The following is a 19,605-nucleotide window of genomic DNA, read 5'->3' as shown; positions in this document are numbered from 1 at the left end:
TTCATTTTTCGGGCGAATAAGAAACTGAAAATTTTGAAAAAAATGTTTTTCTTAATATTGATTTTCTTAATATTTACTTTTTCTGTCAACCGTGAAAATCCATAAAGAGGCAGTTTGCTATTCAAACCTTGTCAAGAGCTCAATAAAATGTCCTACTTTGAAAAGTCTAAGAAAATAATAAGTAACAAAGAAAAAAAAGGTAGAGCCAATTGCGCGAGGATCGAACCTCCTCAGATCAGATGAAACGAGCGAAAAAAAAAAAATAGACCCTACTTCCAGACATACGCTGAAACCCCGTATGGCAGCTAAAGCTTTACGGCTAGGCTGGAGATTTCGGTCCCAGCACCGCTATCTAGCAAACTGTACAAAACAAAGGAACCTGAGGTACCCGCGCATTAATAAGGATAACCACGATCCCAGGCCTGTCTTAGTCGGTTACGCCACGCACAGCTCATTGATTGAAAAATATCGGGGTCTTTTTGACGCTTGCGTCTCTTGGGAATTAGCGTGTTGCTATAGTGGTGTGGTAATTTCGTCATCATGCACAGCTCACTGTGACTTAGGTATAATATATTGCCGCCTTCAGCCTTTTGCTCACTTTGCTAAGTCGCGCACGTTTATATGACATATTTTCGCGTTGCCGCCTTTAGTCTTTAGTTTTCCTGTGTTATGTCGCGCACGTACATATCTTTTATGCTCAGAAACAAGATAAGTAACTGGACTATGATTAAATGTGCGGTATCTAAATAGGATGGTTCATGCGCTCGTTTTAGACAAAAAAAAAACATCAAAAAACAGGCACTTGGAATGTAAGCAAATGACCCCACGCGATACGATGCGCGCCAGACCGTCTAGCGGGTGGGAGGGGGGGGGGGGGGGGGGCAGTCGAATTTGCCGAAAATGAACCGTATCAATCTTGTTTTCTTTGTGTTTGTTACCGCGAAATTGATAATTTTCCAGCAATTTTATAGGTATCTTTCCGTAGCATCTAATGTATTTTCGAGATGTACTGGTAGAAGGAATTTTTTTCTTTCAATTTTTCAGTTATTTTATTCCCCAAAAAGTGAAAACTGCCTAAGTTGGACGGATTTTACATTCACGGGTTTTCTGTGGTTTCTTAACCGCTGACCATCATACAGCCGTCTTTCGGTAGACGCACGCCTGGGAGTTATTGTTGATGATCATGGCTTCGATCAGGTTGTGTTGTTCTCGTGGTGCCGGCTTTCGGACTTTTAATAACAGAATATTCTTCTCAAATGTTTCGAGGGTAAGAAAATTCATTTTTTCTTCGATATGATTGATTTTATCTGGAATCTCGCTTTTAAGCGTATGTTTTAAAAAACTGTTTCAGGCTTGCGTGCCTTGAAGGTAAATAGTATCTTACAACAACATGTTGAGTACGTGACATCCTAAAAGTATTCAATCGCAATTTTGAATTTCTATTGGTAATGATCACTTCTTTGTCGTGAGAATTGTTTTCCCTTGTTTTGAAAGTTACATTTTTTTCATTTTTTCTCCTTCCACATACAAGCAGAAATGGCGTGGTGCGATGATGGTGATCTAATATGGGCTGAAGGAAATGTTATGGAAATTAAAATGATACAATAGAAGTTTTGGGGCCCAATTTAAGTTTAATATCCTCTATACCTGAAGTATTGAAATTTTTTAGCCTTTAAGTGATTTTTACAACCAGTTTACACCTATTTACTTTTTGTAATACATAATGTCCGCAAGGGAATATATTATTTGGGAACAGAATGAAAAGTACAACATCTTAACCTGGTCACAGGCAAGCTAGCCTCTTTTAACCTTCTCAAACAAAAAGTAATTAGCAATTAACTGAAAAAATCCTTGCATTTTCTCTTAAAATTGGCAACATAGTTAATAAAAATAAAGGTGTTGATTATTTTATTATCTAAAACTATATTTAAATTAATAGGGTAGCAGCATTTTATTATTTCATTTTTATTTTTTCAAGAGTTTATCAACAAGTCGGTCAAAACTTGCCAAGTTTTATAACACACCTGATGAAGCCATTAAAGATATTCCTGACAACTGCAAGCTATTGGTAGGAGGTCAGTATTTTTTTTAAACTATATAAGTATGCATTTTTCAACACCCTAACAGTACAGAAAAAAAACTGGGGGTATCATCTTATTGAAGCAAAATACAAAGAATTTGAATAATTTACCCAGAGGCATTTTTCCCTGTACCTACACTCCAATGTAGTGCATTTTTGGTTTAAACAAGGACCCGCGGTATAAAAGGTGTGGGCCTGGTCCAAGTCGTCATTCTTGCTGGACTTTGTTTTGTGTTGAGCTCCATAAATAGAGGCAAAAGAGATGTGATGATGTTTGAAATGATGTCTTGAAAAGCAATAGTGCAAAGACAACCAAATTTCCATTCTTTATTGTGATGGTCAAAGACCACTGTGAAGAAGCGCAACGTTATTGCCTTGTGTATACAGAACATCAACTTTGAAATGATCAAAGTTAACCTACGGCTCTGCTGTTTCTATATTAACGGACCTCTGCACATGACGTGGTCTAGCTGAATGGCAACTTGGACCAGGTCCACGCCTTTCAGACCGTGGGTCCTTCTTAAATATCCATTTGCTGAATACTGGTACTGTTGTTGCAGGATTTGGTCTGTGTGGCATTCCTGAGAATTTGATAATCGCCTTGAATACTAGTGGTGTTAAGGGATTAACCTGTGTCAGCAACAATGCAGGGTAAGGTACAATAACGGTCAACTGAGACAAATGTTTTATTTGAAGAGAAAGTATAACACCATAACTTTTTAGCCCTCTTTCAATCTGAAATGTATTGATTGCATTTTCAGTGTAGACAATTTTGGACTTGGACTTCTTCTTCAAACAAAGCAGGTACATTTGTTTATTGTTTGTTTTGTCTTCCATACAGTACAACCTGTTTCTATTGATGTGTATGTATTGTATTTTTTTAGATTAAGAGAATGATTTCTTCATATGTTGGTGAAAATGCAGAATTTGCTCGGCAGTACATGTCTGGAGAGCTTGAAGTGGAGCTCACTCCACAGGTGACAACTAAACCAAATTAATATATTTTTTTTCCATCCTGCTAAACCCCCAAATCTCTTTTCATGAAATCTTGCTCCTACTGTAGCATGTGTATGTTTATTTTAATTTATATTATTTTAGTTTGTTGATATCCAAATTATCTTTTTTTTTTCTTTACTTAGCTCCCTAGTTTCCCCGAGAGTATGCCTGTACATGGTAGCTCTAAAAGGGGAACAGAGAGGTACTTGCCTGTAAACTGGACTATTGTGTCTTAGACATCTGTTACTATCTTTTGTAGTGATACTAATTTCCAATTTGATCAGCCCTCCTATTCCAGTGGAAAGTTAGTAAAAAAAACCTTTGGCTAAGCTTGTTAAACAATAGCATATAGCAAATGTATTAAAGACATTGAGTATGTGATTTAAGATTGCACATACATAATGGTCAAGGTTGATATCAAGGACATTCCCTTTCCAGGGAACTCTTGCTGAAAGGATCAGAGCAGGTGGGGCCGGAATCCCAGCATTCTTCACTGCAACTGGATATGGCACCTTGGTTCATAAGGGCGGGGCCCCGATCAGATATGGACCAGATGGTAGTATTGCAATTCCAAGCAAAGAGAGAGAGGTTAGTAGCTATTTGATTTAAATTTTTTTATCTTAATTTTTTTCTGATTTCTTAACTTTGTGCTTCTGGGTGGCGTAGTTGGCAGTGGCATTCTATAGTCCTTGTTCCTCCCACCACTGAGTTCTGAGTGAGATTCTTGGTTCCAATGTGAGGTTCTTTAAGTTTTTCTTTAGTCAAGAAAGTCACAGACAGGAGATTATGTAGGGTGATTAGCTACCCAAATTTATTTATTGAAAGTACTATAATCCAAAGTTATTTATTAAAAAAGTATATGATATTGTCATTATTTTATCTAATGTTGCATTTAAGTTGCTTATTGAAAACTCTTTTTATAGGCACGGGTTTTTAATGGGCGAAACTATATCATGGAGGAAGCAATCACAGGCGATTATGCTCTTATTAAAGCATGGAAGGCTGACAAGCATGGCAATTTGACATTCAGGTAAAAAATCTTTTGGTATAAACCACAGTTTTAATCCTTTTTGCATAAAAAAACTTTTTTGGGGAAGGCCAAATACTGTAATGCAAACTGTTGTTTCATACATTATCACTCTGTTTGACAGCGGAGAGGTGACTGTGTTGCATTATTACAAGCCTATAGGGGAGGGATAGTCACCGTTGGTAAACATATTCATACAAATTTATATGTTGGGCTGTTTTGTTCCGTCTTATAGAAAATCAGCAAGGAACTTCAATGCTCCAATGGGAAAAGCTGCAAAAGTTACCATTGCTGAGGTATGTTAATCTCAATAGACTATAGCACCACCCACATAATATTTATTGTCAGAAAATTTCATTAAAATCTGTGAAATCATTCAAATAAAGAATAACTTAAAACTATGTATATTTATATTTTCCAGAATTATATTCAAAAGTATTGCATTCTACTTTGGTATTTTGTACAGGTAGAAGAAATAATTGAAAGTGGTGAAATCCCACCAGAGGATGTTCATTTGTCTTGTGTATATGTAGACCGTGTCATCAAGGGAAAAAAATATGAAAAAAGAATTGAGGTGAGAATGGTTCCCATTTATTGTTTATGAATTATTCATTTTTTGTATAAACCTGTGCTTGTGTATTACAGAGTACAGTATAGGAAAGTTAGACAAAACTTTATTTCGTAATCTATGTAGCGACTCACTCTGACCAAAGATGATGTTGGAGATTCCAAGCCCAAGTCTGCTGCGGCTGAGATGAGAGAGAGAATCATCAAAAGAGCAGCTCTTGAATTCAAGGACGGAATGTTTGGTATCCTTATCAAGTATTACTTGTTTAAAAAGAAAGTCAGTTGTGCACATCCATAGGGGAGTTCTAGGGGTTTAAGTCCCCACCTTGCTCATTGGCCAAGATTTGAAATTTTGCGTTGGTGTCTTGAAGCTATTTTATTACGAACCAAACGATCCCCATCTTTATTCTGCGAATGTGACGGAGTCGCGCTCTTTCGGGTTGACTATGAATCGATCAAATGAGAATTGGACAAAGACGTGTAATGGAGTGTTTAGTCCTGTGAGTTCTTTTTGAAGAAAATATACCCACATATGTAGAAGAACAACGGTATTCTCAAGTGTAATTACGTGTTTTGATTTCCCTATGATCATCATATCCTTTTCCCGCTGACAAAAGCTTGTGTGCCAATCTGCCAACATACATTAATTAGTATCTGTACATTCAAAGGATTTTCTGTTGTAAATATAAGCCCATTCGAAATTTGGGAAGCTGAAATACGACGAAATTCGGCTAGAATATGTTCGCCCTAAAATCGTCGCTTTGGCGAAAATCGCCGAAGTTTGAAAGCGTGGAAAACAAAAGAAATTCGGCTGTGCCATAATTTGCCGAATCATTCGGCGAGGCTTGCGGGTGTTTTCGGATGGGCTTGAGGTAATTCAGCGAAGTTCGGCCGCGAGGCTTGCGGGTGTTTTCGGATGGGCTTGAGGTAATTCAGCGAAGTTCGGCCGTGAGGCTCGCGGGTGTTTTCGGATGGGCTTGAGGTAATTCAGCGAAGTCCGGCCGCGAGGCTCGCGGGTGTTTTCGGATGGGCTTGAGGTAATTCAGCGAAGTTCTGCCGCGAGGCTCGCGGGTGTTTTCGGATGGGCTTGAGGTAATTCAGCGAAGTTCGGCCGCGAGGCTCGCGGGTGTTTTCGGATGGGCTTGAGGTAATTCAGCGAAGTTCGGCTAATTTCTTTTGCATGGCTTTTCGTCAGTACTACTGCTGAAAATATTATCTAAATATTGGAATTTTCCTAGATTTCGTTTAGTGACTTTTATTTATCTTTCGTGGGGCAGATGGAAGAAAAGTCTGGGAAATGTGGTTATTTGAATAGAAATTACAGAAAATTAGCCTTCAGGGGACTTGAGGTCAGTTCAAGTTAGAAGAGTTTGAGTTAGAAAGCCTCTGCTGTAGCCTTGTCTCTTGCATCAGGAACCTACATGGAAAATAGATTATAAAAGTAACTCTTTGACCAATGATAGCTAATCTTGGTATTGGAATGCCAATGCTTGCCAGTAATTTCATCCCAGAGGGCGTAACAGTGCAGTTGCAGAGTGAAAATGGCATCATGGGATTGGTGAGTTGTCATTGCAGGAGTCCAATAGCCTGTACGCCGGCTTTGATTGTTGGGAGAAGAAGTTATTCTGTCAAACCCAATCAACATATATGAACAACATTGGTCATATGCACAGCAGGATTCCCGTTATGTCGAAGTAGAAGGTCTAGCCTGTGTAGCAAGCGTTTCTGTGGGTTTCCAGCGCAAAGAAACGCAACGAAAGCAACGAATTGCTACGCAGGCTAGAAGGTCAGGCTATTGATTTTTAGAGAAACCTAGTATTTAGAAACACGAAAATTTGGACTTTAGAAACTTTCATCCTTCCTCCTTTCTGAGTTAATTTTGTATTATTTTGAAATAAAAAAATTAGTACAATTATTTCGTAAAATGTCATCCATATATTTTCATGCTTATTTAGCAAGGTATATGGTGCTGTTTTTGTTGGACGGTGGTTTTGCAATGTTGATTTTTCAATCAATTTTAAGTACGTTTTGAATGTTTCAGCAACATTTAAAAACTGCCAATTTCAAGAGTTTTTATGAAATGTTTATGCAAACGCTAGATAATTCTCTACCCTTGTGCCTTCTCTAGGGGCCCTTCCCTCGACCTGGTGACGAGGATGGTGATCTTATAAATGCAGGTAAAGTCCACCACATAAACTAGTCATTAAGTCATTCCTTGTAATTGTAATAGGGCAGATGTTAATTTACTTCCATATGATCTTGGTAAAGCCTATCCCCATAGAGAAAGAAGCACAATGATGAAGTTCAATGATTTTTCAGGCCTTGTTAGAATCGTAGTGATGGCTAACTACAACCTTATTCTGCTTTATTTTCGCGCGTTCTTAAGTCTGCGAAATAGATCTCGTGGACATTATAGAAAATATTGATGACAGAGATTGAAATTTCTATTGAGATCTCCTAAAAAGTACATGTAATAAAACTATCTTTTTTTAGAACATTTTTATTTTTTTTTTTAATATTATACAATTATATTATACAATATTGTTAATATTACAATATTTTTATTATACAATATTATTAATATTATGCAATATATTGTATGTGGTGTCAATGCTTTGTTATGTTTTCCCAGCCTCCAGTGCCTCATTTGCATTTTATAGTAAAGACTTTCTGAAAGTCCTATTTTATGCACCTGCATCATTACCTGCCTAGGAAGGCCTAATCCACCTTGCTTTGTTCACAGGAAAAGAAACTGTAACTGTTTTACCAGGCGGAAGCTTCTTTTCCAGTGATGAGTCCTTCGCGATGATAAGAGGGTACTTGATGGCAAAAATGTTTGATCTTTTGGAATTCTAAAAATATATAGCTTTCACTTTCCAGTTTTTATTTTTTATTTTTTTCAATTGTTTTTCAGTGGGCATATTGACATAACGATTCTGGGAGCTATGCAAGTGTCACAGTTCGGAGACATTGCTAATTACATGATCCCGGTAAGTGGTTTATTGTGTTACCTTAATTGGACACATCTCAAGTCCTGTAAGACTGGTCCCTCAAACACCTATTTAAACCTGTATAAAGCGGACGCGGCCACAATTTTCAGTTTGAAATATATTATTCACTTTTACTATTTCCTCTATCAAAGCGGCCAGAAAATGTAAATAAATCTAAGAAACCCTTGGTAAAAAGTGAACAATGTCACTTTTTGCGGTGGCTTTTATCCTAAAATGTACCATATTTCCAATTTCATTGCATTTCTTTTAAATCCCCATTAAGCGTTAAACTCTGTTAAACGGCCACTTAGTACTGTCTCGATATTTATAGAGAAACGTCACTGTATAAGTTGAAGTAGGGTAACCAGCACTGCCTAGGGAGTTTTGCTTGACTCACTAATGTCATTTCCATCTCAGGGCAAAATGGTAAAGGGAATGGGTGGTGCCATGGATCTAGTGTCCAGTCCCTCGAGAGTTATTGTTACCATGGAACATGTTGCTAAGGTAAGGTGTCTACATTACAACAGCAATAAGAACATCAGAAACAGCAACATTATCGTTACTATTGACATAGTCCTTTTCAAATACAAAAATCGCAATGTTATTATTATTACCATAGTCACAACCAACATTTTAGTTAACATCACCATCTACAACAGCAGCAACTGACTGATAACTGTTCATCATCATCAACATTGACATAATCAACAAAAATAACAACTTTCTTGAGTGATCATAACCAACATTTATTTTTTGTTAAAGTATCGGCTTGACAGCAGCAACGGCCTGATTTTTTTTCAAAAGGGAATTTAACTTACATTTTAATAGTGACCAAGTTGGGCATTTTTGTTGCAGGGAAACGATCACAAAATATTAGAAGAATGCACCCTCCCACTTACTGGGAAGAACTGCGTTAATATGATCATCACAGAAAAGGTATGACATTACTCTTCACCTTATAATAATAATGATAATGATAATGATAATGATAATGATAATGATAATGATAATGATAATGATAATGATAATGATAATGATAATTATAATGATAATGATAATGATAATGATAATGATAATGATAATGATAATGATAATGAACGAGTGAGGTTTTTTGATACAAAACAACGAGTGAATACTAACTGTAAAAAGCACTTTCCAGGCTGTATTTTGTTTATTACATACATACTGAGAAATTTGATGAATATGCTTATTACATAACGTTTTATTAGACTTGGCTGCAGAGGCTCCGAGGTGTTCGATGGTTTCAGTTGCGAAGACAGACAGAAACTTACATGGAAATGAATCTGTCTCGCTAATGTCACGCACGAGACTGTGATGTTAGATAGTGTTTTAACAGCTTATTACATCTCGCTGGGTTTTTCCCTTTGTATTCTTGTTTTCAAGAATTTCTACATAATCCTCTACAATGCCATTGAGAGTAGGAAATCTATTGTCTTCCATTTTGAATGATTTGTATTCAATTTTCACAGAATTTTTTTTTTTCTCTCGCTTAATGGAGCTCAATAACAAAATTGACATGCAAAGCTACCCGTATCCCCGCGTTCGGATTTAAGCAATTCAAGTGGATTGAATAAGAATCGTTCGTCCAATCAGAACCGCGGTGAAAACACATCGTTCGCGCTTCTGATTTGCTGAGACCAGTGAACAAACGAAAATTTACTAAATATGTTTTCAAGTGAGTATTTCTCAGTATGTATATAAAAAGCAGTTTATTGTACTACACTTACGGTGACCCGTCATTATTGTAAGGGACCGCTAATTGTTTTAACATTGGAGGTGCGAGAGTCTTGTGTTTTTAATGTCTTCCCTTGCGAAGTTTTATGCCCCCACCCGGTATTCCAATTTTGGCCCATAAAACGCTTCAGGACCTCCCATTTCTCACACAAGCCCCCCCCCCCTATAAATGAAAACCCCCCTTTTCTTTCATTTATTATTGCATCATCTAGGACGGCGCATTGCACCTTTTTGCATGTCTCACATGAACTCATGGTACATAAAGTTAAGTCCACTTTTGGTCATCGCTGTTAAACGTCTTGTTTGATCAACAGTGTGTGTTTGATGTGGACCCAGAGGAAGGTCTTACTCTGACAGAACTTTGGCCCGGGGTCTCCATACAAGAAGTACAGACTTCAACCGGGTGTGGCTTCAAGGTAAGCTACCAAGATCCTTAGGGTACAGGAAGACCAGTCCCCGGATGTGGCTTCAAAGTATTTTCCCATGATTCCTAGTGGTTTCATCTCAGGTAATGTTTTGTCTCTCGGAACTAAATCGAGAGCCTGAAAGAAAATATCTCATATGTTTGAGAAATATATACATTATCTATATCGTCCTTTCAAGTAAAATCCTTGAAGTGTGTCTCTACTTTTCAAAGTAGTTCGTAATGCATAGTGGTCCTAGTACAGAGTCCTTAGATGTGGCTCCGTTATCTAGAGAAAAAGAGTACATATGTTATTCTGAATTTTGGCTGAAATTTATGTGTTTTTTTTTTGTTTAATAGGTTTCCCCTGATCTAAAGGAAATGGGACAATAAAGGAATAGAACTTCATGGAAGTAAACAGAAAACATGAATATCATCCAAGAAAGAAAATCGTATTGGGTTGATTATCTGTTTGGGGATTACTGTCAACTTTAGAGCCTGTGAAAGGCAAATGGCTTTTTTCTCCCTCAAAACTCGAACTATGAAAAGCCATAGGGGCCTGTAGAAAATGTACAGTGACGTGAGGTAGTCAGGAAAACTGGTGAGTTTGCGACATAGGGGAGCTTAGATGTTATCACTGCGTAGTAACATGCATGAGTCGAACTGTGTAACAGAATAAATAGGCACTAAGGTCGTGGCAGTATTGCTCTAGTCATTTATTTCTAGCTACCTCTTCCTTGCACTGTTTTATAGATTTTATATTATTATAGTTCACGTGTATTTCTGCCTTGTTTCGGAAATCAAGAAGACAGATCTATGACGTGTTGTCAGAATTATGCTATATCTAGTTATCTAGTTTTTTTTTGCTGAAAGTTCGAAAGAATAAAGTTCCTTTACTATTTATACCTGAATCTCTGTGAGCGTGAAATATATGTTTTCAAGCGATTTTTTGTTGATATTTTATCATATGGGGTGAAAAGGGGGGCAAATGGGAAATTAATGTTTAAGCTCGTATATCGGCTTTATTGTTTTTCTGAATTTCGATAAAGTATGTATAAAGCTTTTTAGAATTTTCTAATGGCTTCCGGAATCGGTTGTGAGTGTTATTTTCCCGCTCTTTTCTCTTTTTACTGGAACACTGCTGTATGTTCATAGTGGAATTTTCAACTACTCTTTGATCTAAAAATACGAATGCATTCAAGTCGAAATGACTATTTTATCACCAGCTCTAATCACTTTTTCTGATAGTAGTGTTTTTGGCGGAAAATAAGGCACATGGGGCGGCGCATGCTCTGCCGTCTGTTTCGTGACTTGCTCCACTATTATTGTCCTTATCTTGATTTCTATGATCATTTATTCATTTGTGAATCTTCATCTAAATACTACCGGCTTTTCTGTACCTCCCCCAGAACACCTTACAATTATTTATTCTACTCTTTTATACTGCAAGGTTATTTAATATTACATTATTTTATTGTATATCTATTTTTCATTCTAAACTTATATCTACCATGCAAAATAAACTCCATTCTCAATAATTTACAAACTACTATTACCTTTTTGAGCAGCTTGAGTTTTATTCAGGAGAAATCGATCTAATATGTTATAGGCTATACAAATCATTTGCATGGTGTCTGTAATAACATGGCATGTAAATATTTAAAGACTAAAGAGTTTCCGGCAGTATCATCGTTATTATAGGGCTTATAGCACTTGCCCTAACAGCCGATTGTGACCAGCTCGAGACATGCTATTTCAAATTACCGAATTCCTGTCAATTATTTGCCGAATCTAGAATAGCGAAGTTTTTAAGTATTCTTTGCAAATTCATCCCATTTCGATTGTGCGTTGATAATAACTAAGGAATCTTAAGTGGAAAGTTCGGGACATTTTAGTATTCCTGCAATTCTACAACGAGATGCTGGATGTTGGTTTCTTGGGCCTTTTGCTCACTGCATTTCTATTCGTTTTGCCTGGATTCATATTCATAAACCTTGGGTTTCGATGTGAGAAATATTTCAAAGAGAACGATGGTAGTAGTGAAGGAATTAACAACAAGTATTTTTACTGCAAGAAATTGGACGTTGGTTTAACTCAAGTCTTTATTGCTTTTGGATTCGTGTTCCTTCTGCTTGGTGTGACAACCGCTATCTTCACAATTATTCTGGGTCTTGAAAAAGGACGCAAAAGGAAATCGTGGGAAAATTGTGATGCAGAGGAATTGAGTGACAGTTTGTGAGAAGCTCAATCATTCCAAAGTTCCTGCAAAAATACGTACACTAACTGCAAGTTTGTAGATGCATCAGATTTTCTATCGAAACCGCCAAATTCATTTTGAAGATGCGACAACTGACTGTATGCTTTTCGTAAGAAAATCTGCTTAATCTGCAGGGGCGGATCTAGCTTTTCGTTAAAGGGGGGGGGGGGGGGGGTTGGCTCAGTGACAAAAGGGGGAGGGGGTAATTTTTTTTGGTGACATATTGTTTTCTGGCAGCCCAAGGGGAGGGGGGGTAAACCCCCTTAACCCACCCCCCTAGATCCGTTACTGCTCTTCGTTTAAAAATTAAAGATTAAAACCTCTGTGCACAATTTGCATTGCTCAGCCACTACTGTGCTCACCGCTTGCTAAAATGTCTGCATTTCTATTCGTTTTGCCTGGATTCATATTCATAAAGCAATCGAAACCGCCAAACTCATTTAAAAGATGCGACAACCGACTGTATGCTTTTCATAAGAAATAGCAATTCTACCAATCTCAATTTACATTAAATCCAAAAATGTGACATTATTGTCACAACCGAAATACTGAAACGTCAATTTGTTTACTTCTTTAAAAGGTTTTATTTAACGGAAATCCGCTTCTGAAAACTCTTCAGGGACGGATCCAGCTTTTCGCTAAAGGGGCTGGGGTTTGGCTCAGTAACAAAGGGGGGAGGGGGTAATTTTTTTTGTAACATATGGTTTTCTGGCAGGCCAATGGGGGGGGGGGGGGGGGGGGGTTAAAGGTTAAACCACCTAAACCCTCCCCCCTAGATCCGTTACTTTTCTTCATTTAAAAATAGAAGATTAAAACCTCTGTGCTCAATTTGCATTGCTCAGCTACTACTGTGCTCACCGCTTGCTAAAATGTCTCAGTTTAAGCGCAATGTTTTTTTTCTTTCAAATCCTAGGGTACAAGGGTAAGCTTCACAGAATGCTTTATAGAGACAGAGGACAAGCCGATTGCCATAATCAAATTGTTTTCGATAGGCCCACTTTGTCTAATAAAAAAGAGCTGACACATGTTCTGGGCTTCAATATGGCTAAACCTGTTCTAAAAGCTTGGATTGTTTGGCAAGAAATAGGCAATAGCCTGCTGCTCGCTATCATATATTTATCATCAGGTCCCTTTCCAGGGACCTGATAATAAATATGCCTCCTATATCTCGGCGTATTTAGATTAAAGAACTAGTGGAACTGGAGAACACGTGGCCGTTTCGACCAGATTTGAGCAAAATGTAATATTTTCTTTAAGGTTGTGCGGTGTTTGTGAAACTAAATTTTCCACTAGATTTGACTTATCTATTGGCGCGACTATGGCACGACACTGTATGCTACACAAACGTTAAAGGGGTGTAAATCACACTGGTTGTAGCATGACACGGATGGCTATGTCTCGCAGACCTTTATTTGGAGTTTAGGGCCAATCTCGTTTAGAATCACCTTCAGGGCGCTGTAGCCCTCGACGACATCGTGTTGAATTCGCACCCAAATGTCTCACGATAGAGATCAGACAGTAAGGCCATATTTGCCCTTGAAGAATTTGCGAGCAGCAATCAGGGAGTGTCAAAAGTACAGCTCAAGACGTGATAATTCATCCAGGGGCGGCTCAGGATTTCAAAATGGAGGGTGAATAATGGCCGGATAGACGGCTTACAACTGATCCAGTGGTTCTTTGTAGGTCACTACATAGATGTGAAAATACTTAAAGCTGAATTGGATTTGTCGCGTAAGCAAAGTCAAGCAGGCTGAGGCATTTATTTTCTTCAAACAAGCGTTTTTCTACTCAAAAAAGGGGTGGATATCCACCCAATCCACCCCCCCCCCCCTGTATCCGCCCTTGTCGTCAGCCATACAGCTGCTGCTGTTGTGTGTTATGCACGATCCGTGGTGCATCAAAGGAGTGGCAGTTGTGAGCTGCTTACAGTGCCGGTTTGTGTAGAGGATAAACCAAGAAGGGGCTGCTTCCACAGCTCTCCCGCCCTTGAAAAGCTTCTTGCCTTCAGAAAAATAAAATAAAAAATACAAGAAAAATAACGCAATACTTAAAGTGGGTAGGCACTATTTTTCTATACTGTTCGATATAAAACTCACTTTGCGTAGTGCCAAGAGGAAGACCAGTCACTTTTGATCAGCAGGATGATGGAACCGGGGAGAAGGATGGAAAACGAGAACTATGTCCTTTTTTAGGTCCAACGCTTGCAATCTGTATCAGGTATGTATCCTTTCAAAGCCCTGTATGGTCTCCAGGTCGAACACCACAACATTGAGGTCTTCTGAAATTGTCTCCCTTTAACGTGGGCTTTTTCATTGGTTTATGGTGGTTTTTCCTGGCTGCCATTGCGAACAACACGTCTCTAAAGCGCCAGATAGCCTGCCATGTAAAAAAAGATAATAGAACAAAGTATTGAAAGTTGCCAAATGTCAAAGCAAAAAACAATGTACTTTTTTCAATTTTTTTAAAAGCCCTTCTCTCCTTTTTTTTCTTCTTTTTTGTCGTTATCTCTCTCCTGACTGTTTTTGCTTCCGCTCATCCTGTTAATGTAGAAGTCGAGAGCTTTTGCTTCAATGCGATCCCTCGGTCACCATCTCTTGGTGCACGGTACATAGGTAATTTTACTCTGCAATTAAACAAAGCTACGACTTATAGATTACCCTTATGTGCACTGTTAAAGCCGCATTGTCACCAGTTCACTTCCGGAGGTCCAACGGAAACCTCAGCCGTTAAAAGACAAAATTCAGAGATATTTAACATTCCATCCGCTCTAAATTATCAGTCCCTTCCTCGAAGAAACTTTCAATAGACACACTGCTTTCAATATTTTGAAATATTTTTCGCGTTTTCCTTTAAAAATCATCGGAGATTGTTACGTAATCGACCGGAAGGAGGCTCAATGGTTTTAGGGGACCGGTATTGAAATGACGTGAGTTCATAATAAATTGCAACATATGATTGTTTTGCTTGTTTCAAAAACACCGATGGCTTTAGAAGGCCGATAATCGTACCGGCCGCGTGTGGACGTTAGGCGCGAGCACCTCGTCAGCAAAACAGCGGAGACTTCTCCTGTTCTCCTATTGATGAGTATATATGGCCTGCATATACCCGTATAAAGAGATCCTCTCTAGCGGCGCATGTTATATAACCGAGTGCAAAATTTAAAGGAAAAAATGACAAAAAAAACTGATAGTAAGTAATAGAAAAAAAAAAATAACACAATCTTTACACCGTATTTTGCTAACGCTTTCCTTAGAAAAAATATAGTACAGTGAATCAGAGAGACCATTCTTAACTAGTGAAGAACAAGGATACGCTACTGGTCATCAATGATTATGCTACAGACAGATTTTTTTTTTCCTGGATCCGCCTCTGCGCGGCTTTACGTACCATTTCACAAAAAAAAATCAAACCAGCCACCCCTCCCCTATTGTAAAATCCCTTATAAGCCAGCAGTAGCCGGCATGCGGTCCCTCGACATAACGCCTTTCATCGTCTTGAAGTTGCTCAACCTTAATAAAAGGACCTTGTTTCTTTTGGATTTAGAGGAGGCATTTCTCATCAACCTATTGTCAAATACCCCTAGCGAGACAGAAGGTCTTCCGGTTGTGTGTATCATATTACTTTGCGTGCTAAAGAAAGGCAGTAATCCTGGCGCAACGTGAAACGAACATGGCGGACTTGGAGGCCGAGGCCGAGCAATTCCTTGAAGAAGATGGCTCGGATATTCCTCTCTCGACTGAGAGGAAACGTCCCCTAGCCAGTATGCTCAAGAGAAAGAATCTTCCAATGTACTTGCAATTCGTTTTCTTTGGGATTGGTTCAGTTTTGCCGGTTTTCGTCATTTTTGCCGCAGTTGATTACTTCGATGTCATCTTTCCAAGCAAGGAGCCAGAGTTCGCATTGAATGTCATCTACAATCCACTACTGTTTTGTGGTTCGTTTGTGAATCTTGTATGGGGACGTGGTTCAAGCTTCAAATGGAGGATTGTCAGTGGTTTTAGCGTGATGGCTGTGTCGATGGTGGCATTTATTGCGTTAGATCAGCTTGAGTTATGCGGTGCAACTTGCCTAAAGACTCACTACTGGTCCGTCCTTCTCGTTGCTGGCATCCTAGGTCTCGCTGATGCAGTCTGCCAGTCGACCTTATTCGGCCTCACGAGTCATGCATTGCCTCCCTTGTACACCCAGGGATTGATGGTAGGCAACAATTGAGGTTCAAAGAACGTCAAGCTCTATTGTTTTGAAATAAATCTAAAATAAATTAGTGACAATGTTTACTTTCTACCTAATACTTATAACTTAATTCTATTCTGAATGAGTTTTATTTGGGAAGTTTTGTTAACTCTATGTTTCCATTCTTATTGATTTTTTTTTTAGTAAATTGTATTAGGCTTCCCAAAACGAAATTTAATTATTTATGAATCATTGAATGAATAATGATTCATTCTTGTCCACTTCCCTATTTTTGATAGAAATTACATTATGAACATAATATAAGCACACAAGGCTCCCAAACAACGAAATATCAATGATTTATTCATTCCTGGACATTTCAGTTATTTTGCTATACATAATATAAACAAGCATAGTTCCCCAAATAATGTTTGAATATGTTCAAATTCCAAATAGATAGAATGCAATCGAATTTACAGTTTTGAGTATATATCTGAATATTATGAAACAGAAAAGCTATTATTTGATTGTGTTTGTATTCATTATCCACTCAGGTGGGGATTCAGCTTCTAGTGACCACAGCATAGATTTGAATGGCAAACCTTGATATAGCATTTCAAACCCATATATCTAGCCTAGAGACGGGCACCATATGCATCTCTTTCTAAAAACAATTCTATTTTCAGTTTGGTGCAAGTATCTGTGGTGGCATTATAACCATCCTCCGTATTGTCACCAAGAGCACGACATCCAGCATGCATCTATCCAGTTATTACTACTTTGGTGCCACATCTGTTTTCATTGCCTTGGTTATCATCCTCTTCATCCGCCTTATGAGTGGCTCAGCCTTCCAGCGCTACTACTCAAGAGCAGCTAGATACAGCCTAGACAAAGATCTACGTCATCCAATCCGCAGACTGGTGGGGTTCACAATTGAAGCTCTCAAGGTCCTTAGCTACAAGCGAGTGTTTTGCTATTGTTTCCTCCTGATGCTAATACATCTTCAGCAGTTCATGGTCATGCCATCAGTTGTCACCATGGCAAATGATTTCCTGGGTCATGGTTGGTACCCTGTGCTACTTGTGCTGGTTTATAACATTGGTGATGTCATTGGAAGAGGACCACTAACTATGTACTATACCTATAATCTAGGCTGGGCTTGGCTCTCTACATTTGTCCGGTTTTCTCTGGTCATTGGTATCTGTCTAAGTGTACCCCCATACATGCTTAGCAGAAAACCCGCTTGGATGGCAACGTTTGTAGGCCTACTTGGACTGTCGACAGGGCACCTCAGTACATCCTTGATGTCCCAGGCATCAGTGGATGTACCTGGGAGGGCTAAGGAAACAGTTGGGTATCTTGGGGTTTTGAGCATGACCCTTGGAATGGCTGGAGGCAGTGCTTTAAGCCTGGGTTTGAAAGCTTTAATAGAAAGGGTGAACTAATCAATAGAGTCACCAAGGATTCTTGCTATTATGACAGTTTACAGATAGATCAGGCATGTAGCCTGGGGGAAGGGGAGGAACCACTTGACTGATCTTGAAAGTCTGCTCAAATGAAAGAAAAGTCAGTACCACTGTAAGCTGAGAAACCCCCTTCCCTTCCCCCACACTTAAATTCTTGGCATGCATCTTTGTAGATGCACAATAAAATTACAAAGCATACCATTATAGTTTATTCCACTCCTGGAATGAAATTCCATTCCTGGAATTTCAAATTAAAAAAAAAAATAAATTGCTCGATATGCTTTACAAATTACTTTACTCTCTCAGCCTACATTGGTCATGCTGTTTCCTCTATAGAAATAAAATATTTTGGAAGGTATTAGGTTATTTTGTATTTAAAGGAGGAGCGTAACTTGCAAGACTGGAAGCCTGTGTAGTATTTTTCAAAATAGCCAATCAGAGACGTATGAGAGTATTGGGTAACAAAGATTGCAAGAGAATTGCGCTAGTTAATCTTTCTGTTTGTTATGATTCAAACCCCCTGAGAATTATTTTATTTTTTGATAAAATAAGCATCTATATGTTTTCAGCGCTTGGAGAGGTCCCTTGAGGCCATATCGAAGACTCTGGGGCAATGTTGTGGTTTGTATTCGATGTTTATTTCCGGTGTTAGGCTTCTGGGTTTTGTGTGGTTCAACAAATAAATTACACTTCCCCCTACTAACAACATATGTCTATCGTTGCCGGTTATTCTTCCAAGGTGGTTACTGTGACTAGGAATAAGCAGAGAACACCAGTAGCAAAAAATATCTGAGAAAAAGAGAAGATATGAAAGAGGTAGAAAAAGCAATACTCGAACGGAGAAAATGACATGGGTTATGTCAAGTTGTGTTTAGGAAATGTTCATTATTTATGACCGAGGGGGGGGGGGGGGGGGGGTCGTTTCCCATATGCGGGGGAGGGCTAATATAGTGTAGGGTACATTGATGGGGGGGGGGGGGGGTAAAAAAGTTTCAATGTGGTTGAAGGGGGGGGGGGGGTCAAAAAAGTTTCATCCCTTTTATTTAACTTTTATTTAATATTATTGAAATGAGTAATCAAAATGCAAAAAAAGCTGTTTCCTAGCATTGCAATATTTACCGTAAATATCATTAGGGACAAATAAAGAGCTAGGGCTACCTGTGGGGAAAACAAAATCTCTAAAATTCTTTTAAAAAGCAGAAGTGCACCTAGATCGAAGAGCGGACCACCTATAGCTCCAGGTACAGAATTTTTTTTGTTTTGACTAATTTGGCAACTGTCTGAACTCATATACAACTGACATTCATATATTGACATTATCGTTATTGTTATTGGGTTCCCTGTTGACATGGTGTTATGTGATTGATGAGCCCGCGAGGGATTTGTTCAGTTCATTAAAAAAAAAACCATTCAGACAAGCCCTCTTTCCGTAGTTTTAATCGTAGTTTTAATCCCCCAACACGCCGATACAACAATGTTGTTATTCAATAATACTTTGTTCTATTATCTTTTTTTACCTGGTCGGCTAGCGAACGATGCAACATGCTGTTATGAATTGCTAGAATGGCTGAAATATGTCTCACGACAACGAACAACATGGTATTTTATGAGGGATGGATACTGTCACAGAGCGTAGCTCCAAACAGGGCGAAAAACAAAACTAGAGAAAAATAAAAAACAACTTTTTGAAAACACGTGTGTAGTCTAGTGTTGTGTTCATGTTTACTTTTTGCGTGTTCTCTGTCCAAATTAAAGCGCCTTTTTCAAGATTCACGAGACATGACGAAAATACGCGACGCTTCAAATAAGCCCATTTCACATCTAATAAGGCGCAAAATTTCTCTAAGTACTTAGTGAGTAATATCAAACAAAATATCAAGTGCGACTTTTT

The 19,605-nt window shown here is 38.5% G+C and overlaps 2 protein-coding genes and 1 long non-coding RNA gene across 3 annotated transcripts; 2 read left to right on the top strand and 1 right to left on the bottom strand.

The window, feature by feature from the left end:
* The first annotated feature begins 1,135 nt into the window (after positions 1 to 1,135).
* LOC5519063 (succinyl-CoA:3-ketoacid coenzyme A transferase 1, mitochondrial) lies at positions 1,136 to 10,763 on the top strand. Its single transcript, XM_048729685.1, has 18 exons — positions 1,136 to 1,267; positions 1,979 to 2,075; positions 2,641 to 2,731; positions 2,842 to 2,884; positions 2,965 to 3,057; positions 3,515 to 3,664; positions 4,000 to 4,106; positions 4,339 to 4,399; positions 4,570 to 4,677; positions 4,798 to 4,912; positions 6,134 to 6,228; positions 6,799 to 6,847; positions 7,414 to 7,486; positions 7,585 to 7,660; positions 8,078 to 8,164; positions 8,516 to 8,596; positions 9,730 to 9,831; positions 10,179 to 10,763. Exons 1-18 carry the CDS (start codon positions 1,178 to 1,180, stop codon positions 10,209 to 10,211), a joined length of 1,551 nt encoding a protein of 516 aa, XP_048585642.1. The 5' UTR covers positions 1,136 to 1,177; the 3' UTR covers positions 10,212 to 10,763.
* Positions 10,764 to 13,816: 3,053 nt separating this feature from the next.
* Positions 13,817 to 14,797, bottom strand: LOC125560973. Its single transcript, XR_007306983.1, has 2 exons — positions 14,172 to 14,797; positions 13,817 to 14,077 (listed from the first exon to the last, which is right to left on the bottom strand). It is a non-coding gene; the product is annotated as an uncharacterized LOC125560973 (long non-coding RNA).
* A 736-nt stretch (positions 14,798 to 15,533) lies between these two features.
* LOC5519125 (equilibrative nucleotide transporter 8) lies at positions 15,534 to 18,420 on the top strand. The gene is made up of 2 exons (XM_001638920.3): positions 15,534 to 16,272; positions 16,935 to 18,420. Exons 1-2 carry the CDS (start codon positions 15,745 to 15,747, stop codon positions 17,691 to 17,693), a joined length of 1,287 nt encoding a protein of 428 aa, XP_001638970.2. The 5' UTR covers positions 15,534 to 15,744; the 3' UTR covers positions 17,694 to 18,420.
* The last annotated feature ends 1,185 nt before the right edge of the window (positions 18,421 to 19,605 follow it).

This window comes from Nematostella vectensis, chromosome 1 (genome assembly GCF_932526225.1).
Source record: "Nematostella vectensis chromosome 1, jaNemVect1.1, whole genome shotgun sequence".
NCBI classification, from domain to species: domain Eukaryota; kingdom Metazoa; phylum Cnidaria; class Anthozoa; order Actiniaria; family Edwardsiidae; genus Nematostella; species Nematostella vectensis.
Note: the sequence above shows the minus strand (reverse complement) of the source record. Positions and strands in the feature narration are given on the sequence as shown.

What these genes read in the sequence shown, in the direction of transcription:
- LOC5519125 (XM_001638920.3), top strand. Translation starts at nt 15,745, where the DNA reads ATGGCGGACTTGGAGGCCGAGGCCGAGCAATTCCTTGAAGAAGATGGC. An exon ending in TGTACACCCAGGGATTGATG is followed by an intron (nt 16,273 to 16,934) that starts GTAGGCAACAAT and finishes TTCTATTTTCAG; the next exon opens with TTTGGTGCAAGTATCTGTGG.
- LOC5519063 (XM_048729685.1), top strand. Translation starts at nt 1,178, where the DNA reads ATGATCATGGCTTCGATCAGGTTGTGTTGTTCTCGTGGTGCCGGCTTT. An exon ending in CTGCAAGCTATTGGTAGGAG is followed by an intron (nt 2,076 to 2,640) that starts GTCAGTATTTTT and finishes CTGTTGTTGCAG; the next exon opens with GATTTGGTCTGTGTGGCATT. An exon ending in CAACCGGGTGTGGCTTCAAG is followed by an intron (nt 9,832 to 10,178) that starts GTAAGCTACCAA and finishes TTTGTTTAATAG; the next exon opens with GTTTCCCCTGATCTAAAGGA.